The following is a 25,797-nucleotide window of genomic DNA, read 5'->3' on the forward strand; positions in this document are numbered from 1 at the left end:
AAATGAATCTGGCTTCCGCTTTGACTGCTTGTCGGAAGGTCGCAAAATGTGAACACAGGACCCCGGGACACTGGAACCGTCATAAATACGAGTCGGTTGCCAAGCATCCAAATTTTAATCTCATGGCCGTGGAGATGCTGCAATGGCTGTAATCCCTTTTTCCAATGCTGTTGCAACTTTGAACAAATTACAGCTTTGATCTCTTATAAGCGAAGGACTACCTGTATGAATTGCAATGCACAGCTGAAATGAAAACAATTCAGGGAGAGGAAAAAGATAGGCATCCATCTGCCTGTCTGATCTCTTTTTTTGTATTCCACTATTTGAATCGAAGGGACGCGGTGGCTCAGTGGGTTAGGACGCTGAGCTTGATGATCAGAAGGTCGGCAGTTTGGCAGGTCGAATCCCGAGTGCCGCGTAACAGAGTGAGCGCCGGTTACTCGTCCCAGTTACTGCCAACCTAGCAGTTCGAAAGCACATAAAAAGACAAGTAGAAAAATAGGGACCACTACAGTGGGAACGTAACAGCGTTCCATGCGCCTTTGGCGTCTAGTCATGCCGGCCACGTGACCACGAAGACGTCCTCGGACAAGCGCTGGCTCTTCGGCTTTGAAACGGAGATGAGCACCGGCCCCTCGAGTCGGAAACGACTAGCGCGCATGTGCGGGGGAACCTTTACCTTTTACCTATTTGAATCAAGTTCATGCTTTTTTCTTACAATCCTATATAGCTAGAACACATGAAAGAGGGCAATCTTCCCTGAAGTGTATTGCATTCTGTACCATCTATAAATAGGTCTGAGTATTTTATGTGATAGCTTTTCATACCGTATGATAGATAAATGCCTGGAAAAGTGTTTTATCATCACCTTTTGTCAAAACATTTGTCCCCACTGCATATTTTTTTGAGAGTGTCTTTGTGGATGTAGGAAATATACAATTTAAGAAATATGGAATAAGCTTTATTTTAACTACATTTTTGGATCAACATCTAAAACCGAAATTGTTGTAAAAAGGCTGGCTAATATTTTTAAAAAATCGGAACGATTATTGCATGACTTTCATATCAATACCAATATCTTTAATTTTAATTTGGATATGTTTTTCCCCCACAATCAGTTACATAGTAATTATCCTGCAGTGCACTTTAAAATGCTCAGCAAGTTAAACCAAATGGTTCTTAGCCTTTAAGATCTGGTCCATTGAGCTGCTTTAATGACGTCCGTTGTGCTAATTGAGTGTTTTTGTGGTTTTGTTTTTTTGTTTCAGTAAGATGCTCAGAGTTTGTGGAATTGAGCCTGTATATGAATTATGGAAAATAAACAATTCCATTTCTCAAATATCTTCATAAATTTACCTCATACCATGTAGGAGTTTGCGTATAAAAATATTGGGACATCCAACTTAGATTAGCGGATTAGTAAATTAAAACCAGCTACAGGGGCCTCTGTGGAAGTACAGGTAGTCCTTGAGTTACAACCACAATTGAGCCCATAATTTATGTTGCTAAGTAAAACATTTGTTAAGTGAGTTTTGTGATTTTTCTTGTCACTTGCAAATAAGGGAATCGTTGCATTTATTAAGTTAGTAACATGATTGTTAAGTGAATCTGGATTCCCCATTGGTTTTCCTTGCCAGAAGGTTGCAAAAGCTGATCATGTAAGCCCAGGATACTTCAACCATCATAAATACAAACCAGTTGCCAAGCACCTGATTTTTAATCATGTGACCATGGGGATGCTGCAACAGTCGTAAGTGTGAAAAAACGGTCATGTCACTTTTTTCAGTGCGGCTTTGAACTATGAGTAAATGAACTGTTGTAAGTCGAGGACTACCTGTAGGTTGCTAATGAATCAGGACCAGTATTTTGTTGCCAGGCTGCTAGTGCAGAGTTTATTGCATTTTGGCGGTGGGAACAACATACATTGGGGAAAAAAATACATGAGATAAAGCATTGTCTAATGCCCAGAAACCTGAATCTATGATTCTAAAGATGTAAAGATTAGCAGCACTGCATTAGTGACAACTGTACAATCTGTTATTTTGGTGGACAGAACGTAGGAACTCCGCCTGTGCATTAGATCATCTGGTAATTTAAAAAGCCATTACTGGATGCTGACTATTCATCTGAATAACCTTGAAGGAACGGTGTGATGACAGCTTGATTGATGGCAGCATTCAAAGCAGCGTTGGCAGAAAAGCGAGATAAGCAACTTAGATGAAAGAGCATTTTCCGCCTCTTATAAATGGAAATGCATTCTTGAAGTTGTACCTTGACAGAGAGAGAAGCAACAAAGTAATAAGAAGTAATAAAAGCAAAAGAAAGAAATAAAAGTAATAAAAAGTAAACAATGACTCTCAAGAAATAGTTCTATAAAAATAGGATATTGTGTGTGAAGTATGAATCTTTTCCTTTTCTAAAATTCAGAACGTGCTCTGTTTCCTTTAGCTGAGCTGAAAGCGGAAATTGATAATTTCCGTTTGCTCTGTATAAGTTGCATTATAGCGTTGAGCATCCATCATGTCATTTGCCACCTTTGTTTCAGTATATATATTTTTTTACAATAATGCATTTAAGATTATATCCTTTTGTTAAACATATATTGACATAGTAACTTAAATGTTGCATTTGCCAGCAATCTGCATTTTAAAATTATGTTTATTCTTTTGTGACTGTTTAATACAAACTACTGCTTGGGTTTCAGAAAATATTTAGGATATTTTTACGTATTTAAATAATTTTGTAAATTATTTTGAGTATAAAATAACCTGGTGCTGTTTTGTTTTTTTTACTTTAATTGGCATTTGTTCAGGTAAAAAGAACATATTCCCATGGTACGTACAGAGCCGGTCCGATGAGGCAAATCAGCTTGGTTGGAGCAGTAGATGAAGAAGTTGGGGATTATTTTCCAGAGTTCCTTGATATGCTGGAAGATTCACCTTTGTTAAAAGTAAGATGGCAATTAGAATGTATCAGGAATCTTTATTTCAAATAAAATCATGCTGCTGTTCAGTAATTAATTTCTTAATCTAATGAGAGAGTCAAAATTAATAAATCATTTAACACCAAGGAGGAAAATATATTTTTCTGTCAACTTGTACTCGATGCTCATATTTTAAGAGCCAGCCTATACTTTAATTTCTGAAAGCTGCATCCATTGCACATTTTCAAGCAAAACTTGAAAGTTTTTAAAGTTCCGGAGCTTATAACGTGTAAGTTGGTAGTTTGTCTCTTGCAGAATTTGGCACGCTTGTAGTGCTCACCACTTTGACTTCAAAATATTGTGAATGTACACGTTTCAGTCTCCGTTTCAATCTCCGTTCAGATTGAAAGTTTCCATGCTCGCTGTTAATCAATTGCCAACAATGTTATAAGTCAGTGATGGCGAACCTTTTAGAGACCGAGTGCCCAAACTGCAACCCAAAACCCACTTATGTATAGTCAGGTGCCAGGTGGGCGTGACCCATTGGTGGGTGTGGCCCATTGGGTGGGCGTGGCCCATTGGGTGGGCGTGGCTGCGGTGGTAACGGCAGACTGGGTGGGACTAAAAAGTTTTATCAATCTATTCCAACTTTGTCAGATTTTTTTCCCCGCGAGAAGTTGAAATTGATTGATTGAACCTTTTTTTTTTTTTTTTTTTTTGCACACGGCAGCGGAGGCCTAAAGCGAAAAGGTTTTATAAAACCCAGTTGAAGGCCTGGGATTGGGGTGACGGCGCGCGTGCCCACAGAGAAGGCTCTGCGTGCCACCTGTGGCACCCGTGCCATAGGTTCGCCACCACGGTTATAAGTTGTAGATGGGTACACGGTGCTTTTCATTTTGCAAAATCAATACGTAGTTTAAAATGGTTGCATCAGAAAATAACATCGAGTTTTAAACATAAGTGTTTCATTTTAGTGTACTTTACCATGGGGGACTCTTTCTAGTCTGAAACTAGAAAGTCGGAAAGACAGCGATGATGGTCCCATCATGTGGGTACGTCCAGGAGAACAGATGATTCCTGTGGCAGATATGCCAAAGTCGCCTTTCAAAAGGAAAAGGTCTGTTTTAATATCTGGTTGACTTCAATAGTCAGTAATATTTAATACTCCGTTCCAGGATTAGTGTAGCAGAAGGAATGGTAGAACTTGAGGGCAGAGTTAAAAGAGGAATCAGCCTAGAATCCTATGTAGCCACAAGTGGACCCTTATCAAACTCGTAAGTAGGCACCAATATGTATCTGAGAAGATTCCTGTGCACAGGCTTTTAGCAATAAATCAGTTTAATGGCAGCTTCACGGGTGGACCTGATCTTTCCTACCAGACAATTGGCAATGCAGTGACTGTGTATTGTCAGTGCAGAGAGGGCACACCCTAAAGAACTGGTTTCCCAGTTATCACATATATTCTCCCAAAGGGCAGCTGAGGTTCAAAAAGGGCTTCAGAGATTGATAGTCAGACAGCTAATTAAGGATTCTGTTACTGTTAATGTTCTTGCTTCCCCCCTACACACACACTTCTTGTTCTTAAAGATGCTATTTCCTGCCAAATAAATTTATTTTAACAGTTATTTCCTTTTAAGCAGCCCACATTTCATGCAACATGTAGGTCAGTTTGATTTTATTTGGGGTTTTCCCCCCCCTCGAATAATTTCAATAATTATTAAATAAAATAGATAAAACAAATTCACCAACCTAATATAAAAATACAATTTTTTTTAAATGGGGGGAATTCCCTTCCCCCAAATACTAAAAAAAAAAGAAACTTACAAGAAAGAAATGGAAACCCTGGATTTACAAATGAAATTGGATGATCATTTTAAAAATAAAGAAATGTACAAAGAATGTATCAAAAGTAGGGTGCGGACTATAGGTGTTACATTGAAATATTAGAGACTTAAATTTTATTTTAAAAAATTACACATGGATTTGGGTAAAAATGATGAACTTTGTTACAAGAGCAAAAATTGTAGAGGAAAAACGGGAGGTTAGAACATGGGACTTAAGGCTGGAAGGAAGGAAGAAATAAAAATACAAAATTGGTTTCACCGTGTTTCAGTGATGAGTTGCTGTCTTTGGTGACATACAGTGGTTAAATAATAACAAATTGGCTACTGCTAAGGATGTCTTAAATAATGCAGGCTATTAAAAAAATGAGGGTAAATCTTTCTGTGATTTAATTTCATATGTAAAATACCGATCTTTGCAGAGTTTGATCCACGATATGCTCATACCCTTGACTCCGGCCTTAACGTTTTTATTTAATCTTTAGGCAGACATATTGCAGTGTTGAGAACTCTGCCTCAGTGTTCATATATTGACAGTGTGGTGGAGGCCTCTTTTATGGAAAGGGATATTCAGTTATGGCTATGTTAATTAAAGAGACAGTATCTAGGGATCAAGATGTTGGTTTAGGACAGGGCTAGGCAACCTTGGCTCTTTTATGACTCATGGACTTCAACTCCCAGAATTCCTGAGCCAGCATGGGGGAACTATGGCCCCTTCATGACTGGTGGACTTCAACTCCCAGAATTCCTGAGCCAGCATGGCTCAGCTTGGAAACCTCTCTCTTTTCCCTCAGCACTGCTGGCTCAGGAATTCTGGGAGTTGAAGTCCACAAGTCATAAAGCGGCCTAGGCCTAGGCCAGGGGTAGGCCACCTTGGCTCTTTTATGACTTGTGGACTTCAACTCCCAGAATTCCTGAGCCAGCATGGCTCAGCTTGGAAACCTCTCCCGTTCCCCTCAGCATGGCTGGCTCAGGAATTCTGGGAGTTGAAGTCCACAAGCCATAAAGTGGCCTAGGCATAGGCCAGGGGTAGGCAACCTTGGCTCTTTTATGACTCGTGGACTTCAACTCCCAGAATTCCTGAGCCAGCATGGGGGAACTATGGCCCCTTCATGACTGGTGGACTTCAACTCCCAGAATTCCTGAGCCAGCATGGCTCATCTTGGGAACCTCTCCCTTTCCCCTCAGCGTGGCTGGCTCAGGGAGTTGAAGTCCACGAGTCATAAAGCAGCCTAGGCCAGGGGTAGGCAACCTTGGCCCCTTCATGACTGGTGGACTTCAACTCCCAGAATTCCTGAGCCAGCATGGCTCAGCTTGGAAACTTCTCCCTTTTCCCTCAGCACTGCTGGCTCAGGAATTCTGGGAGTTGAAGTCCACAAGTCATAAAGCGGCCTAGGCCAGGGGGTAGGCAACCTTGGCTCTTTTATGACTCGTGGACTTCAACTCCCAGAATTCCTGAGCCAGCATGGCTCATCTTGGGAACCTCTCCCTTTCCCCTCAGCGTGGCTGGCTCAGGAATTCTGGGAGTTGAAGTCCACGAGTCATAAAAGAGCCAAGGTTGCCTACCCCTGGTTTAGGATAAGGGAAAACCCAGGTTCTCATCCACTTTCAGCCATAGAAGCTCACTTGGTGCTCTTTGCCCTTTCTCAGCCCATCCTACCCCACGGAAGAATTGGAGAAGTCTGTGTTATATACAGTATGGCTTGGGAACCGGTTTATTTGTGGGACTGTCTCTCCCCAATTGTATCTCCCCGCTGGGTGCCGTGAGTGAAATTAAACCGATGAAGCCAAAAATCTTTACAATGTGACTGATGGGTAGTCTTTCCGTCATTTTGTTTTAACAGAACTACCAATGAAATAAAAAACCTGCAGTACCTACCTCGTACTAGCGAGCCTCGTGAAATGCTTTTTGAAGACAGGACACGAGCACATGCAGATCACATAGGACAAGGATTTGAACGACAGACTACAGCTGCCGTCGGAGTGTTAAAGGCAGTGCATTGTGGAGAATGGTATGTAATGGCCGGCCGGTTCAGGAAAATATCTGCGGAATACTAGACATGTTTTAGCAATGAGAAAAACTGCCTGGAAGCGGGTTATGATAGCACCTTTCAAGTATTTGAAGGGGCGTCTCATAGGAAAAGATCCAAGTCTTGTTTTTTGTCATTCAAAAGTGCAAGATATGGAACGTGGATCTTTAGAAATATTTATAGCTCAGAGTTGAATTGTGGGATCCTTGGTGTTCTCTGAGCTTGGTGGTTTTCTTGTAGACATTTCGTGACCAAACTAGGTAACACCATCAGTGCTAAAAGGGAGTGGAGTTTGCTCTTGTTTTTATATACTTATACTTTATATACTTGGTGGAGCAGTGGGCTAATGCCTCCTTAAGTAACACCAGCTGCCTGCAATTAGTGCAGGTTCGCATCCCACCAGGCTCAAGGTTGACTCAGCCTTCCATCCTTCCGAGGTAGGTAAAATGAGGACCCAGATTGTTGGGGGCAATTAAGCTGACTTTGTAATAATGCCCCTTGGGTGTGTGTGTGTGTGAAAGCCCTAATAAGCAGGCATATACATAGAATGAAAGCTACTGCTAAGCTTGTAAGCCGCCCTGAGTCTTCGGAGAAGGGCGGGATATAAATGGAATTTAAATAAATAAAAATAAAATAAAATAAATACTAATGGCTTGCCCTGTCGGTGTAAGACAGGGGTGCCAAACTGCCGGCCCGTGGGCCAGATGCGTCATGCCAAAACCCGCCCACCCCATCTCTGGCAATGGGGGAAAAGTCGAGATATGTCGCGACACGTCACGTGACGTTGCGAGTTTGACACCCCTGGTGTAAGAGCAAACCCCACTCCCTCGTAGCCTTGGTGGAGCAGTGGGCTAATGCCTCCTTAAGTAACACCAGCTGCCTGCAATTAGTGCAGGTTCGCATCCCACCAGGCTCAAGGTTGACTCAGCCTTCCATCCTTCCAAGGTAGGTAAAATGAGGACCCAGATTGTTGGGGGCAATTAAGCTGACTTTGTAATAATGCCACTTGGGGTGTGTGTGAAAGCCCTAATAAGCAGGCATATACATAGAATGAAGGCTATTGCTAAGCTTGTAAGCCACCCTGAGTCTTCGGAGAAGGGCGGGATATAAATGGAATTTTTTTTAAAAAAAGTTACTTAATTGGGTAATGAAACGTCTGCAAGAAAACCACCAAGCTCAGACAGCACCAAAGACCCCACACAATGATTTTTAATTATAGATCAAGGCAATTTCGGATTAGGAAACATTATCCTATTGATCAGAGCAGGTTGCTAGTTGAACCAATTAAGCCGAGAGATGCTAAGATCTTTTTCACTGGATATCTTCAAACATACCAATCTGGGAGGTTGGGATTAAATATCCTTTTCCCCGTCTGTTGTGTTTTTTTTAGACATTTTATCAGTAGAGATACCATTTAGTAAGAATTTTCATCCTAAACAGCATTCAGTAGCATTAAAGAAAGACATTGAAAGTGATATTGGAGGAGGAGGAATTTTTGTTGCCACATTTATCAGTAGGGGTAATCCACACAGTTAGCTAGAAAAATGAAAATTATATCTTGACTGGAGAATTGCTAATTGCCTGACACTTAAGTACTGGAAGAATGGAATAATAATAGTTAAATCTTTTGATTTGACATTGGATTATGCAGATGGTAATAGTAAAGCCTCCCAAGTCCTACTGACTTATTCTATGGATATTTCCATTCTCCATGTAGTTTTCTTGGAAATAATATAGTGCTCAAAAAAATAAAGGGAACACAAGATAAGACATCCTACTATTAAATACAGTACATTGTATTGTTTAAGTGTTCCCTTTATTTTTTTGAGCAGTATACATTGCTTCTGTCTGTTTTCCTGATTGGTCAACAGCAGTAATGGAGAAAGCTAGGGAATTCATGGAGAAAGCTAGGGAATTCCAGAAAAACATCTACTTCTGCTTCATTGACTATGCTAAAGCCTTTGATTGTGTGGATCATAACAAACTGTGGCAAGTTCTTAAAGAGATGGGAGTACCAGACCATCTTATTTGTCTCTTGAGAAACCTATATGCGGGTCAAGAAGCAACAGTGAGAACTGGACATGGAACCACTGATTGGTTCAAAATTGGGAAAGGAGTCCGGCAAGGCTGTATACTGTCGCCCTGCCTATTTAACTTATATGCAGAGCACATCATGAGAAAGGCAGGGCTAGATGAATCAAAAGTTGGAATTAAGATTGCCGGAAGAAATATCAACAACCTAAGATACGCAGATGATACCACTCTAATGGCAGAAAGTGAAGAAGAACTAAAGAGCCTCTTGTTGCGGGTGAAGAAGGAGAGTGCAAAACTTGGGTTGAAACTTAACATTAAGAAAACCAAGATCATGGCATCTGGCCCTCTCAATTCCTGGCAAATAGATGGGGAAGAAATGGAGGTAGTGACAGATTTTATTTTCCTGGGCTCCAAGATCACTGCAGATGGGGACTGTAGCCAAGAAATTAAAAGACGCTTGCTCCTGGGGAGGAAAGCCATGGCAAATCTAGACAGCACACTAAAAAGCAGAGACATCACCCTGTCAACAAAAGTGCGTATAGTCGAGGCTATGGTCTTCCCAGTTGCAATGTATGGCAGTGAAAGTTGGACCATAAGAAAGGCTGAGCGCCAAAGAATTGAGGCCTTTGAACTAGGGTGCTGGAGAAGACTCCTGCGAGTCCCTTGGACTGCAAAGCGATCAAACCGGTCAGTCCTAGAGGAGATCAATCCCGACTGCTCTTTAGAAGGCCAGATCCTGAAGCTAAAACTCAAATACTTTGGCCACCTAATGAGAAGGAAAGACTCACTGGAGAAAAGCCTAATGCTGGGAAAGATCGAGGGCAATAGAAGAAGGGGACGACAGAGAATGAGGTGGCTGGATGGAGTCCCTGAAGCAGGAGGCGTGAGCTTAAATGGACTCCAGAAGATGGTAGAGGACAGGAAGGCCTGGAGGAACATTGTCCATAGGGTCGCGATGGGTCGGACACGACTTCGCAGCTAACAACAACAACAGTAAGAATAATCCAAAGCAGGGCTCTCTTCAAACTTGGCCCTTTTATGACTTGTGGACTTCGACGCCCAGAATGCGTGCCTGGCTGAGGAATTCTGGGAGTTGAAGTCCACAAGTCACAAAAGGGCCAAGTTTGAAGACCCCTCCCAGAATTCCTCAGCCAGGCACGCCGGCCGAGGAATTCTGGGAGTTGAAGTCCACAAGACATAAAAGGGCCAAGTTTGAAGAGCCCTGGTCTAAAGGTTTTTCATCCCTCTACTTAATCGAGATGGTCTCAGCTTAGCTTCAAAGCTCAAGCCAGATGCTAGCCAGATGCTGCCATTTACTGAGTCAGTGGCTTGTCTGACGGGTGAATCCTATTGCTTTACTCTCTTCTCATAACTCAGTGTAAAAGCAACACATTCCTTCAGTTCATTTCTGTGTGTCTGTGGCCGAACTGTTTGGTTCTCTCCTCACTAAGCAACAAATGTGGGATGGTCCTGCTCAGAAACTAAATCATAGTACAGGAGGCAGAACTTTGGCATCAATTACTACAATGCCTTCCTTAGGTCTGTTAAATTTAAATTTAAGGTTATGCTAAATTTAATTTGGATGTAAATGAGCTTTACATCCACAGTATACTCAATACATGGGACATTTTTCAGTAGCTCATTTTACATTTAGCACAGTTACAAAAAACAATACCACTGTATGACATTTAATTTTTTCCAGTAACTGTGTGTCGGGATCAATTTCCTTTTAGTTACAGAATGCAACAGGAGAAGCAAAACCAACAGACATACACAGACGCACAGCGGGAGGGAGGGAGAGGGTGAGAGGAGAAAAAATAGTTTTCTTTTTTCTGATTGGCTTGAAGAAAATCTCCAATTTTCATAATCTTGGAAACATGCCGTTCCTGTATGTTTATCTCTTGAAGAACATGTACACATGGATAGTACCGCTGGCCATTATGATGGGATGACAAACCAATGCTAGGAAAGACATGATCGAGGTGGACTTCAGTGCCAGTAATTTATTTTGGGATTTCCACAAGTTTTCTTTATCATCCATCTTGATTTCTTGATCCATGTAGTTTCTGCATTTCACTCTCTGATACCTCTCTACCTCTTAGTCGCTACAAAATAGAACTCAACAGCTTTTTGGGTGGCTTTGCAGTAGTCATGGCCTCCAAGTCCTTCAAACGCCAGTTATCAACATTGTAAGACATTTTTGTTTTCTTAATGAAGGTTGGACACTTTAATTTGCTTTTTTTTTTTAAGTTGTAAACTGCTGGCTTTCAGAGGTGGTTTATGAAATTCATTAGAATAGCCCTCCCTCTACAACTTTTACCTGCTTTATCTTCCAACACAGCTGTCATCTCTTCTTGGTTGCAATAATGTTTCATTGGCTTGGTGGATTGAATTAAATATTAAATTTTTCACCTTCACTCTCAATGTTTGTTTTTTTTGTCTGATGGATGAAAGGGAGTGCTTGGAGGAATAGAATTTTCATTTGCTCAAGTGATATTTTCAGCATCCTCTCCTAATACTTCCTATTTGGGGCCCAAAGAAGAAGAGCTTTTTTTGAAAGAAAAAAAAAGATAATGTCAATTACACAAATCGTACATCAGTAAATTGCAGTATAGAATTGGCAAATGGTTCACGATGGCTTTCAGCACTACTGGTTGATGCAATTTGCCTACTGCAATCAGCTGGGCGCTCCATCTGTGCTTGTGCAGCCCGATGCCAAGATCATCATCTGGCTGATTTTTTTTTTATCTCTTCTTCTGTTGATCTTTCCTCCTCAAATCCCTGAGTGTTTTAGGAACTGTGTGCCAGAATAAACCAGTCTCATCTGCATTGCAAATCGAGACATCATTATGAGTCACTCATTATGGGCGATGTTATGTAACTTTTTCCTTAAAGCCTAAGTTTCATTCATTCGCCATCTGCACGCTCACAGTTCCAAGATTAGACCGTTCCACAGACATGCAAATCTAGATGTGCCGTTGCAGTTGTAATAGCTGCTAATTTCTAGTTTTATTCTCCAGGAATTAACATCAGCCAAACATTAATGTTCCACCACTGCTTTGCTAAATGTGGTTTTCACGTCCCGCTTTGAATGTTTTTCACCCCAAGTGCAGTTTATACAGGTAGTCCTTGACTCATGACCACAGTCGAGCCCAAAATTTCTGTTGCTAAGCGAGGCAGTTGTCAAGTGAGTTTTGCCCTGTTTTACGACCTTTCTTGCCGCGGTTGTTAAGGGAGTCACTCCAGTTGTTCAGTTAGTAACACGGTTGTTAAGTGAATCTGGCTTTCCCCCATCGACTTTGCTTGTCAGAAGCTCTCAAAAGGAGATCACGTGACCCCCCCGGGACACTAACCGTCATAAATACGCATCAATTGCCAATAGTCTGAATTTTGATTGCATGACCCTGGGGACGTTGCCACAGTCGTAAGTGTAAAACGGTCACAAGTCACTTTTTTCCAGTGCCGTTGTAACTTTGAATGGTCACTAAATAAACTGCTCTGAGTCAAGGACTAGCTGTACAAATATTAAAAATGGGGTGTTTTTTCCACCCCATACTTTTCTCAAGTCCATGCAATGGGCATTTCGGAGTTTAGGGTATCCATTAATTATAGCCTGTGTTATATGGTGAAATTTATTCTTTGGCTGTTTCCACCCACTACTATCGGTGCTCAGCTTGGAGGTGTCTTCAGCATTGCCTCTAAGCTTAGTCAGGTTTTACTTTTAGGCATCAGCCAATGTTCCAGAGGATGTGGCTACACTGCTATTATTGGTTCATGCAGGTCTAACAGAGGTTGGGTTTTGGGTGTTGGTCTGTGCTGCTGTTCCATGAAAGGGATTAACAATTTCGGTTGCTCTTGATTGCTTAGCATTCTGGGCTTCCCCCAAACTGGAATACAGGCGGTCCTCAACTTACAGCCACAGCTGAGCCCCAAATTTATGTTGCTAAGGGAGAAATGTGTTAAGTGAGTTTTGCCCCATTTTATGGCTTTTCTGGTCAAGTGGATCCCTGCAGCTGTGAAGTTAGTAACGCCGTTGTGAAGTGAATCTGGTTTCCCCCTTGACTTTGCTTGTCAGGAGGTCACAAAAGGTGATCACATGACTGCGGGACGCTGCGACCGTCCTAAATATGAGCCAGTTGTCAAGCGTCTGAACATAAATCCCACAACCACGGGGAATGCTGCAACGGTCATAAGTGTGAAAAAAGGTCATAAGTCACTTTTTTCAGTCCCGTTGTGACTTCGAGCGATCACTACACGGACTGTTGTAAGTCGAGGATTACCTGCACAGGTTGGAATAGGACAAGACACCGCAGCCCATTTGCCACGGCCAACTCAGCATGGGACATGTTGCGGTGGGACAGTTGTCACAATTCAATTTGATTATTTAAAATAAATAAAAAATTAGTTTTTGTCATTCCTATTTCATTCTGTCCCTCCTTTTGAATATTCTTTTAACGATTCTATTCCACCATCTTTTTGGATGTTAGCGTAACTCTTCTTGCACAGCACGTTCAGACATGGCGAGTTGTCCCACAGGGTGTTGGCTGTGGCGAGCTGGCCACGGCGAACTGTCGTAGACCCTTTACAGGGTTTTTTTTGTATTTTTGTAGAGTTTTGCTTAACTTGCTTATAAGTATTTAGATAGTTGCATTTTTTAATAATCCTGAATGGGAACTTTGTTTTTTTTCCCTCTGTGTGTAGGGTTGAACAGCCTCGCATAACCAAAGACGTAATTTGTTTTCATGCGGACGATTTCTTAGACGTAGTTCAGCGGCTGCAGTTGGATTTGCACGAGCCTCCGCTTTCTCAGGTAACCCGCCTCGATCGATGGGCGACGTGGGAGAAGGTTAAAGGAACATTTGAAGGAGGTCCTTTTTTTTTATTTTCTCCCTTTTTCCTTCTAGTGCGTCCAGTGGGTGGACGACGCGAAATTGAACCAGCTACGAAGGGAAGGCATCCGATACGCCCGAATCCAGTTGTACGATAACGACATTTATTTTATACCGCGGAACGTTATACATCAATTTAAGACCGTTTCGGCTGTGTGCAGTTTGGCGTGGCACGTGCGCCTCAAGCCGTACCACTCGGAGGCGGCAGAAAACCAGACCGCCTGCGAAACGGATCCCCCAACCGACCCCACGTCTTCTGTCCCGGGACTTCCGGCTGGCAGTGCCATCCATCCCACGGACATCCAGGCCTCCGAAGAAACCAAATTCTCAAGTAGCCTTCAGACTAACTACGTGAAACAGGAGGTTCCATGCGGGCCACACGAACCTGCTCTCTCGTTCCAGAATCTGGAGGAGCCCCATCCCATCGACCTTCCCGAAAAGATGACAGCCTCCAGGGCTGCTGAATGTCAGAAAGCTAAAGCGAGACTGGATCACGCTCACTTGGCAGGGTGGAGACTTGAGACTGACTCGAACCCCGAGCCTGGCCACAAATACACACCGGACAGCATGTGCCCCGGGGGTGGTCGTGTGAATCAGGAAGACACGAGGCAGAGGAGCTCCACTTACCCAAGTCTGCATGGCAAACCAGAAGACGATTTTTTGTGTTAAGTGCGTGGGTGTGGGCGTGCGTGCGTGTGCGTGCGCATGGGCGTGCATATATGTTTTTAAAATACTTTTAAAATATAACCACACGATGTAAGGAGGCTTACATTCTGTGAGGCAGGTTTGGTGGGTTTTTTTGTTTTTTTTTTAACCTGCCCTTGCAGCTGTTGCAGCATAAAATAGTTTATGTAGCTTTGTAACATTCCTCAGTGCCTGTCCGTAACTGTAAACGTTTGAAAGCACTTAGGGCCAGATGCACTGTAAACACTGCAGGTATAACATAAAAGTCTTTAAATATGAGTTGTAGGTTTTAGAATAGAGCTGACATTTAACATATATATTTTTTGTAAGATAAGCCAGAATTCTTTTTGACAATTCCAGGCTTTTCCATAGAGCTTATTTATACCATTTTTTTTTTCTTTTTCTGTTTAATGTGTCAGCACTGTAGTGTAAATAGCTTTTTTTAAAAAACAAACAAAAGAAAACGAAAGAAAAACGAAAACTTTTTAGCGTGATTTATATTAAAATGTGAGCCGCTTAATAAAGGTTCATAATAATTATTTTTATTTTGGGAAAAAAATCTCAGTCCTGGTTAAAAAAAAAGGGAAATATTCTTATATTAAAAGTGTATAGATGTATTAAGTAAGATAGAATTTGTTGTTGAATTTCCACAAAATCTTATCTGGAGAAGAATAAGAAGATACACTTCCTTTTGGTTGGATGCTAGACAATATATATCAGAATTAAAACATTCTCCCCTTTTCCCATCTATTGAACATTAGACTTCAGCAAGGATTGAACATTTGATTACTCTTGACAGGTATATCACTAAAGTGGAGTCCTAATGAGTGGTAAATCATAAATACAAAACAGAGGGATACAAAAACAACAGTACTACAGTTTACCAGTTATTTGAACAAAATGCATCAATAGACCAGCACTGATCCACTTATTTCTTTCCCCCCCCCCCCCCCGTCATTTGTCTGAGCACTCAATTCTGCAATGGCAACAAGCAGATAACTAAAGAGAGTTTTACAATACATGTAAGAAAGGAAAAATAAAGAGCAATGCATTTACAACCAAGAACATAGCGCCAAATCAATATGAATTTCCCTCATGCATCTGGCTAAATAAAATTAGGAATATGCTTAGTTTAATTCCGTCTGTGCCAGAACTTAAAAGTATAACAGAACACAAGAACCGCTGTCGATTTCTGCCCTCTTTTATGGCACAAACACTCTTCCATTAGGTAAAGGTAAAGGTTCCCCCGCACATGCGTGCTAGTCATTTCCGACTCTAGGGGCCGGTGCTCATCTCTGTTTCCAAGCCGAAGAGCCAGCACTTGTCCGAGGACGTCTCCGTCGTCATGTGGCCGGCATGACTAGACGCCAAAGGCACACGGAACACTGTTCCCTTCCCACCGTAGTGGTCCCTATTTTTCTACTTGCATTTTTACACGCTTTCGAACTGCTAGGTTGGCAGAAGCTGGGACGAGTAACAGGCGCTCACTCTGCTACGCGGCACTCGGGATTCGACCCGCCAAACTGCCGACCTGATCGACAAGCTCAGCGTCCTAACCCACTGAGCCACCACGTCCCTTTTACTCCTCCATTATTCCCAGCTATAATATGAAGAGTATCCATTAAAATATCCACCCGTCTTGTCAATTCCATTTTGAGTCTTCAGCTTTGCCATCCGGGTGATGGCGATCTTCACCGCAACCCTGGCCTCGCCATTTGGTTGAACACGCAATAAACTTCTCCTTGTCACATCATCGCTGAGTTTCCGGTGCTGTAATTGTGGCAATTTTAAAGAGAAGCAAATCCTTAAGGCTTCATTTGTGAGTGGGGTTGTTTTACAGCGAGGTTTAATGTGTGAGGCTGCATCCAGTTGGTGACAAAAGGTCACAGAAGCCAGTGCTTAGAAAAAGGTTGAGAATCAGCTAGCCTTCAATGGGAACTTAAAATTGATCTGGGGTAAGGAATACATGCTGCCCTTTTCCGTACAAAAGAGAGGCAGAAGCCCAGTGAAAATATCTGCTGGCGTGCTTTGCTATACTGTGTGAGTATACATGGAACTGCTGAGGCTTACATTGCAGTCATAGAACTGTGAAAATTTAAAGAATAGGCAGAGATGCAGAGATTGGATACAAGGAGAGCGAATAATTCACCCATGGTAACCGAGCATTTGATAGAATAAGTAAAGGTAAAGGTTCCCCCGCACATGCGTGCTAGTCGTTTCCAACTCTAGGGGCCGGTGCTCATCTCCGTTTCAAAGCCGAAGAGCCAGCGCTTGTCCGAGGACGTCTCCGTGGTCATGTGGCCGGCATGACTAGACGCCAAAGGCGCACGGAACGCTGTTACCTTCCCACCGTAGCGGTCCCTATTTTTCTCCTTGCATTTTTACGTGCTTTCGAACTGCTAGGTTAGCAGAAGCTGGGATGAGTAACAGGCGCTCACTCTGCTACGCGGCACTCGGGATTCGACCTGCCAAACTGCCGACCTTCTGATCGACAAGCTCAGCGTCCTAACCCACTGAGCCACCGCGTCCCTTATTTGATAGAATAGTCATGGTTAATTCTTAGCCTCTTCCACTTTGAGCTCTATGGGTATTTTGAAGCTTTAATATATAGTCTTAAAAAAAAGAAAAGCACAGCCAGAAAAAAAATACCTTTGGGCCTTTAAAACATATAAAACCAGATAATAATTGCTGTGCATTTTTAAGCATTGAGGATGATTTTTTTAAAGAAGGCTCTTGCTGTGAATGTAGGAGCCAACATGGTTTCCCGTACAAAGCGATGGCTATAGCCCTTTTCAGATCGCCGATGTCAGCAAACGGCATGCTTTTTGTGGGTTGTGTTGTACACAGTTCGATAAACGAGTCTTAACAATGTTGGGCAGTTTCTGTCAGAGGCTGCTTTTGTGTTTTCCCTTTACGCAGTGTGCTGAAAATGTTACGCAGTGCTGAAACCTTTTGGTTTAAATCAGTTGTTCACCTGAAACTAAGCTGTCATTGGATATTGTCATTTTTATCTTTTGTAGGGCTATTATATTTGGCGTGTAAAAACCTGGATGGCCTCTTCAAGGAAGCAGTGTGTTAGAATTTTCTCATTCTTTCTGCTGTCATCTAGTGCTTATCTCCCATCTTTACAGCCCAAATATATTAGCCTTAATCTTTTGTTTTTCCTCCAGAAATATGTCCTAGTCTCCTTCCACTTACCTGCTTTGACTGATGCAACAACAGATAAATGCTACTTTTTTTTATATTAAAAAAAGGTGCTCTGAGCTTCTTCATACTCTCCATCTCACTCTGTAATTTAAGAAGAAACTACTTTCAATCTGTATGTTTCCCAACTAGGATTTGAATTGTTGGGATTAGGCTGGCTATGACACCCTCACCTTCGACCTCAGTTGAGCCCAACATTTCTGTTGCTAAGCGAAACATTTATTAAGTGAGTTTTGCCCCATTTTACAACCTACCTTGTCGCAGTTGTTAAGTGAATCACTAGTTGCTAAGTTAGTCAAACTGTTGTTGAGTGAATCTGTCTTCCCCCTTGACTTGGCTTGTCAGATGGTTGCAAAAGGGGATCATGTGACCCCGGGACGCTGCGACCATCATAAATGTGAGTCAGTCGCCAAGTGGCTGGATTTTGATCACATGACCGTGGGGATGCTGCAATGGTTGTAAGTGCGAAAAACATGCCTTTCTAACTTTGGTCAGTGAATTAACTGCTGTAAGTCGAAGACGGTAACCCGTATTATGTAGTAGGCAAAGAAGAGCTTAAGCAATTGTAAATCATTAGGGATTGGATTGAAGAGATTGGTGCTTAGACATTTCCCCCCCCCCCCCTGATTTTGGAATTTGAGATCCAAATGAAGTATAGAAAAATATGGCTTAGCATCTCCAAAAAATGAAGGATTTGTCAAAATTTGGATCCTAGACCTATTGTTTTGCTGGAATGTAACTGACTACATAATTTGTTTTGAAATGGAAAATGTTTGTATCGTGTATCCTAGACAACAGTGGAGCATTGCAAAACTTAATTCATGGATTATGCTTAAAACTTGGTTTAATCATGGTATGCAAATCATTTTTGGTTCATTGAGAAGGTGATGAATGCTTATAGGCCCTTCCTGATGGAACGGTCCTGTAACAACTTTATTATTTCTACCAGGCCAGTCAAACAAAATTGTAATTCTTCTGAAAAGACCGAGGTGGGGAAGTATGCGTGAGTAGACTTTGAGTAGCTCTGATAAAAAAAAAAAAGCCAGTTGCCTATTATCTGGTCCTCAAATCAATTAACAGTGGGAGGAAAGAAAGAAGTCATAAAACATTTGGAAAGTCTTACCTTTTGCATTTCTATAAATATAAACTTGCAGAGGCTAGAACAAGCAGGAATCCGATCACAGCCGTAATATTCTTCCTGTTAACAGTTGCCTGTATGCTTCCTTCCAAAAATTCTTCTAACCATACCATAAAAAAAAAGAGGCCGTGTTGTTTTGCTTTCACTAGAAAACAAACCCTGTTGAGTTGCTATATTTTTTCTTCGACAGCGTGGAATACAGTTGGGTTACCTTTATTGACAACAGACAAAAACACTCCATCTGTGTTGAAAAATATGCAAACCAGCGCGTAAAACTCATTGTCCCATGTCCTTGAATATTTCATTGCAGGTAAGGCTAGTTTAATACAGGCTAAGCTGGTTTGAGTATGGTTTAAATATGCCACAATGGCGGGATTTGCATTTCCCTAATCTGTGCAGTAACAAAACCTATGTGTTGTGAACGTGTGAGTTCTGGGCATGAATGGAAGAGGTAAGAAACAACGAGGAAGCAATATATCTTCAGAATATCTTACTATAGAGGGCACTTTAATGTCAATTGCTTTTATTGTAGCAGTCATTGAGAAAAGAAGATTAGACAAAATCATTGTTCACACAGAACTTAACTAGTGGCATGTAGATAAAATATACATGCATTTTTTCCAAATTTACATTCCTGAGAGTTAATGAATTATACGGAATAATGCAGACGTTTTTTTATCAGTGAAAATGGGCTTTTCCCACTAAAATGTCTGGATTTTCTAAGAGCGTGGTGGCAAACCTATGGCACGCGTGCCACAGGTGGCACGCAGAGCCCTCTCTGTGGGCACGTGCGCCATCGCCCCAGTCCTAGGCCTTCAGCTGGGTTTTATAAAACCTTTTTGCTTTAGGCCTCCGCCTCCATGTGCCCCCCCCCAAAAAAAGGTTCAATCAATCAATTTCAACTTCTCGCGGGGGAAAAAAGATCTCGCAAAGTTGGAATTGATTGATTGAACTTTTTAGTCCCACCCAGTCTGCCGTTGCCATTGCAGCCACGGCCACCCAGTGGGCCACGGCCACCTGGCACCCGACAATACATAAGTGGGTTTTGGGTTGCGGTTTGGGCACTTGGTCTCTAAAAGTTTCGCCATCACTGTTCAGAAATTTGTGCGAAAGGAACTAGCAGAGGTTGGTTAGGGTACCTTGCACAAAGAGAGGCCGCGCTTGTCCAAACTGCCTCCATCGCTGTTTCTGTTTTTGTAGTACAACGCAAAGTGAAGTTTCCACTAACTGAAGGCCCCTCTAGTTTTCCCTGGTAGCCTGCATGCATTGGTTGGCTTGCCTGTTGCATTAAATTACGGTTGATTTAATTACAATGCACTTGGCTAGACGAAAATATAAACTGTAATGTTACATACCAGGGCTCTTTCCACATCGAAAACTACTTAAAATCTAGCCTGAGCAAAGCACATTGGTGCCGCTGCTGCTGCTGCTGCTAATTAAAGCAGCCTTGCCTTTTCTTGGGCTACTGAAGGAGATGGAAAATCATGCCTACTTGAGTAAATCAACTCATTAAAATGACCTTCAAAGCAAAACACATGGATTGCGGTGGCCTGACAAAAGTTGTGGTCGCTTTAAGGAAGAGCAGGGAAGTCTCATGCTCATGTGAGCTTTAAAGCACTGCCGTGTCATTTTTAAAGCATCCGCAGCCCTCATTTTAATGTTAAGCTCAGAACCCTGTGATGGCTTAATCCTGTCTCAGATACACATGACATGTAGCACCACTTAAAAAACTTAAGAAAGCATTCTCACCACCCCCAAGAAAATAGCCTCTTTCTGGACCGTTCCCAATCTACTGTATGGTCCAGAAGGTCCTGATCTAGGCATAAAAATATTTGGGAGGCTCATTAGGTAAACACTTGTGACAGCATCTTGAGGCCAGTCCACTGCTCAGGAGTTATTCCCTCCCATATAATTTCGAGGTACCCAGTTGAAGGCCAGTCTCTCTCTCTCTCTCTCTCTGGATAATATAAGTAGCCTTGTACTTGGAGAGGCCTTCCTTGGTCATCTCCATTTTGAAGGACCTAGTGTCTCCAGAATTAATAAGGGATAATCGGGATGAGCTGAATGCTCAACTGTCCTTTGGGCCATCCTGGCAAACAGTCCTGGAGTCGGCATGATGCAGTTGTCTTATTGCCGCGGTTCTGCTGTTTTCAAGGAGGACAAAGTACTGCTAGATCCATTGGTTGACCTTTGTCAATGGAGCAGCTTGGAAGAGGTGGCCGTTTCTCTTGAATTGGTTGGAATTTTGGGGGGGGGGCGGTTTAAGGTCCATTGTCGGCAGTGAAATGCTTCCATGTTTGCCGATACGTTTACATATTCTGTTATGAAATGTGGCTTCATTATGAAGTTGTCCATGTCTAAGGGAAGTGTCGTATTGGGACTATGATTCTGGACTGATCAGCTCCAAAAACGGTTTCCCAATCGTACAAGCTGACGTTCATAATATTCTGGTTATCTTTGACCAGATCCCTAAGTAGTGTTTTTTATGATATATCAACACCAGCCTTCGTTTTCATGATTGGGCCAGTTCCTGGAGTATTTTTTAGCAGAGTACGTTCTCAGTTGAGGAGGTCGTTTTGAACGCTAAGAAGAAATCGGGTGTAATGTCTGTAGGGCTAGGTTTATGATTGCGATCACAGTCTGGGTACATACCAACTTTATAACGCTTTGATAACGTTGATTTCAAATTTCCTGACCCTTTCTCTGTATCTATTTGTCTGTCATGACTGATTTTTTATTTTTTATTTTAATCCCATTTATATCCCGCCCTTCTCCGAAGACTCAGGGCATCTTACAATCTAAGCACAAATCAATGTGCTTAGCAATAGCCTTCATTCTATGTATATGCCTGCTTATTAGGGCTTTCGGGGGGGGCCCAGCGGTATTATTACAAAGTCAGCTTATTGCCCCCAACTATTTGGGTCCTCATTTTACCTACCTCGGAAGAATGGAAGGCTGAGTCAACCTTGAGCCTGGTGGGACTCGAACCTGCACTAATTGCAGGCAGTTGGTGTTACTTAAGGAGGCATTAGCCCACTGCTCCACCAAGGCTCATATCTTGATATCCAGGTAAGGGTTATTTTAGTCTGGGCTTCCAGAGGCAACATCTGAGATCTTAACCTAATTCTTTATGAATCCTTGCTTTTCTAGATGGTTGTTGCCCTGCCTGTCCCATCAATCTGATCCCAGTCAAAAGCTTTTCCGAATATATGTATACTAGGCACATGGCCCTACCACTGCAGTTGGATAAAAAAACAACTGAAATCTGCCAGATTAAAAAGAGAACTTCTCGAATTGAAACTGGTTATCGGGAGGGAAGTTCGGATGTACTAGTTTGATAGGAATTGAGAAATAAGCCTCCGTTAAGTCCACTAATGTCAATAGATCGCTTTCTTTATCCATCCTAATAAGAGTCAGGATCTCATTCCTGAATCTTAAATTGCTTCATGAGTTTGCTTTACGGCCCCGAGGTTTCACACCCATGCTATCTTGAATGAACTAAACTCTCCTTCCTATGCTTGTTCTGCGTACTGACGTCTAACAAGCAGTCCCTGGCTTAGACGGTTATTTAATAATGTCCCCCATTCTTGTATGCTCTGATAATGCCGGTAGTAACATGTCGGGCTGGCTACTTTGGAGTTCTACTTAATTCTACTTAAACCCAAATTCTAGTTAACTGTCGGCAGTCAGATAACATGTTTTCACTCAGAATGGGTTGGGATGCAAGTATGGCTTTGGGTTGGGAATCCTTTACTGCAAATCAACACTCCCAGACCCATAAACCTGTGCTAAATCGGACAGGCATTTGTACCCAAGTGTGGTCAAAATGGTTAGCGCTAAGGAGAGAAAGAGTCGGAGGAGATTGGTGAGCGTACTGCTTGCAGAACCTTGTAGAAGAGAGAGTTAATAAGGGCTCAAGACATCGCCTACTGCAGGGCTAGGCAACCTTGGCTCTTTTATGACTCATGGACTTCCTGGGAGTTGAAGTCCACGAGTCATAAAAGAGCCAAGGTTCCCTAGCCCTGGCCTACTGCATCCCTCGAGATTATTTTTTAAGCAAACGTTCCAAAGGTTTTGAATAGCGTTTATTGGGGTTCAACATCTTCTGTTGCGTGCACCTTCTAATCAACGTTAACTGCTGAAGTCATACCATGGTTTTGTTTTAGCCCAGCTTGAGATGCGAAGCCAGTTGTGGCTTAGAAACCCTGCATAAGGCAATGAGTAAATGCTGTCAGGATCCGTGGAGGAGAGCTACCTGCATTTTGACAATGGAATACACTTGAGATGCGTTCCTGGTACTCTAGACGCCCGAATTATCGGGGCTTCGAACACAGCAATATCTCAGGCTCGAGGTACCCAACCTTGGCAGCTTGAAGACCTGTGGACTTCAACTCCCAGAATTCCCCAGCCAGTCATGCCTGAACTCTGGCAATTCTGACAATTGGAAGTCCGCAAAAAGTTGCCAAAGGTTGGATACCCATCTTAGGTGATCAGGAGCCCAGCAGATGGCAACCTTTTCCTGTTGCATTTGGACAAGGATTGCAAGGGGGTCAACTGAGGCAGTGGCGTTACTAACACCCTTTCCCTGGAATTAGTTCTGTCTCTGCAGGATGTTAGTAACTCTGTTTTTCTCAGCGTTTACATTTCTCAGTGCTAACTTAAAAGCAAACTCTGCCACAGATTGGGCATGTGCAGCATGCCTTCCCTTTGAATAGCGCACCGGCCTTTCTAAGACAGCTTGTTCCCAAATTCCCAAGGCCAGCTGTTTGATCCATCCCTTTGGCATTTTCTTAAAAGCAATTTTCAGCCGCTAGGCCTTTCTTCGGAGAAAGGGTTGGAAGATCGGTACACGCTGTTGTTAAACTTGACACCAAAGTTGGGGACAAAAAGTTCCGTCACCTTTCTGAACTTCTTTCAGAACAGCCTGAAAAATATCTCTTCTTGCTGCTTAGCTGAATGGTTGATAAAGAACATTTCAAGCCTCCTAGCTGTCCAGTAACCAATATTCTCATTTTTATTTTATTTTTTAATTTTAAAAGCAAAATTTGGGAGTAGCACAAAAATTAAAGAGTGACGTAAACTTGACTGGATGGAGTAGCTAAGGCTTGGCTCACCTGCAGGGTAATTATTTTCATAATGGTGAGAATGAAAGATCCTCAGATTTTTATATAGAGGAAACGAGAGAGGTGATGTTTCTTGTTCCCAGTTTGAAACCCTGTTATGTATAGGAACAAACTGGTTTTTATTCTTTTATACTGCCCAATAACTTCTCTTAAATGGAGGGGTATAATTGAAACACCTACAGCTAAGTATAAATCCTTTGTAAGTGGATACTGCATTGTAAGTTTGGCTTCCAGATTGAAAAGATGGTGGTGCCACAGTGTGCAAAAACTGAGCGTTGGTGATCGGATGCTTCTGAGGTTATTTATTACTGAATTTACTTTTTAAAACAACTTGTTGAGATAGGAAGATTACAAGCGTGGTTTGGAAAGCAGAAAGATCTAAGTACAGTGATGAAATCTACAGATGTTTGTACGCATCATATGGTAAGATACCTGTATTCTGCTCAAGTCGTTTAGATCTATTTAGCTATAAAATCTTTCACATTCTCTTCCAGATCATCCTGTAATTCAGGAATTTTAAAGTGACTTTAAAAGTCACTACAGTGCCCAGTGCGGTACAGTTTTATAATTTTTGTATACTGGAATCATTTTACTGCTTTCAAACTGATATATGTATATATATGTATATACATATATCAGAAGCCACTAGCCTGATGAAGCCACTAGCCTGATGTTGACGGATGGGATTCCGTCGAAACGTCGCCCCTACACCTTTAGTTCTACGTGGGGAAAAACCCGAATAACCAAAGATCCATATATATGTATGTGTATATATATATGTGTGTATATATATATATATACATGTGTATATATGTGTGTGTATATATATATATATATATATATATATATATATATATATATATATGTGTGTGTGTATATATATATATATATATGTGTGTATATATATATATATATGTGTGTGTATATATATATATATATGTGTATATATATATATATATATATATATATATATATATATATATATATATGTATATGTATATATATGTATATATATGTATATGTATATAAGTATAAGTATATATATATATACTTCCTGTGAAACTATCCGTTTTGTCATCGGAAACAAGAAAAACCAAAATGACCCCAGGAGACAAATCCCACATTGTAGTATTTCATTAATCTGGAGAAGTGCTTGGTACCTAAGGCTCTTCTTGCTAGTATCAGCTGTTTATTACAGAGTTGGCTGATTGTGCGTGAGGAGGCACAACGGCTCAGCGGTTAAAAGATGCTGAGCTTTGTCAGCTGCAAAGCTGACAGCCCCAAGCGCCATGCAACGGTGTGAGCTCCCATTACTTGCACCAGCTCCTCCCCATCTAGCAGTTCAAAAGCATGCAAGCGTGAATGGATTAATAGGTACCACTTTGATGGGAAGGTAAGCATTCTGTGCTCTTTTTGGCGCATAGCCATGCTGACCTGACGGATACCTTGATCTTTAAAAAGTTGAGGTTGTATGTAATTGCCTTATTCTACTGTACCAAAATGTCAACAAAAGTGCGTATAGTCAAAGCTATGGTCTTCCCAGTTGCAATGTATGGCAGTGAAAGCTGGACCATAAGAAAGGCTGAGCGCCAAAGAATTGAAGCCTTTGAACTCTGGTGCTGGAGAAGACTCCTGCGAGTTCCTTGGACTGCAAGGCGATCAAACCGGTCAGTCCTAGAGATCAACCCTGACTGCTCTTTAGAAGGCCAGATCCTGAAGGTAAAACTCAAATACTTTGGCCACCTAATGAGAAGGAAGGACTCACTGGAGAAGAGCCTCATGCTGGGAAAGGTTGAGGGCAATAGAAGAAGGGGACGACAGAGAATGAGGTGAATGGATGGAGTCACTGAAGCAGCAGGCGTGAGCTTAAATGGACTCCAGAAGATGGTAGAGGACAGGAAGGCCTGGAGGAACATTGTCCATAGGGTCGC

At 42.0% G+C, this 25,797-nt stretch overlaps 1 protein-coding gene across 2 annotated transcripts in view; it reads left to right on the plus strand.

The window, feature by feature from the left end:
- Window positions 1–14,944, plus strand: part of RSBN1L (round spermatid basic protein 1 like) — a 34,112-nt gene extending 19,168 nt beyond the window's left edge. For both annotated transcript variants that reach the window (XM_083366252.1, XM_083366253.1), the window contains 5 exons: window positions 2,813–2,950; window positions 3,898–4,040; window positions 6,609–6,776; window positions 13,530–13,638; window positions 13,733–14,944. In XM_083366252.1, coding sequence (XP_083222378.1) covers window positions 2,813–2,950; window positions 3,898–4,040; window positions 6,609–6,776; window positions 13,530–13,638; window positions 13,733–14,386 — 1,212 coding nt within the window. In that variant the 3' untranslated portion in view covers window positions 14,387–14,944. The remainder of the gene's footprint in view (window positions 1–2,812; window positions 2,951–3,897; window positions 4,041–6,608; window positions 6,777–13,529; window positions 13,639–13,732) is intronic.
- The last annotated feature ends 10,853 nt before the right edge of the window (window positions 14,945–25,797 follow it).

This window comes from Vipera ursinii (genome assembly GCF_947247035.1).
Source record: "Vipera ursinii genome assembly, chromosome: 6".
Taxonomy (NCBI): Eukaryota; Metazoa; Chordata; class Lepidosauria; order Squamata; family Viperidae; genus Vipera; species Vipera ursinii.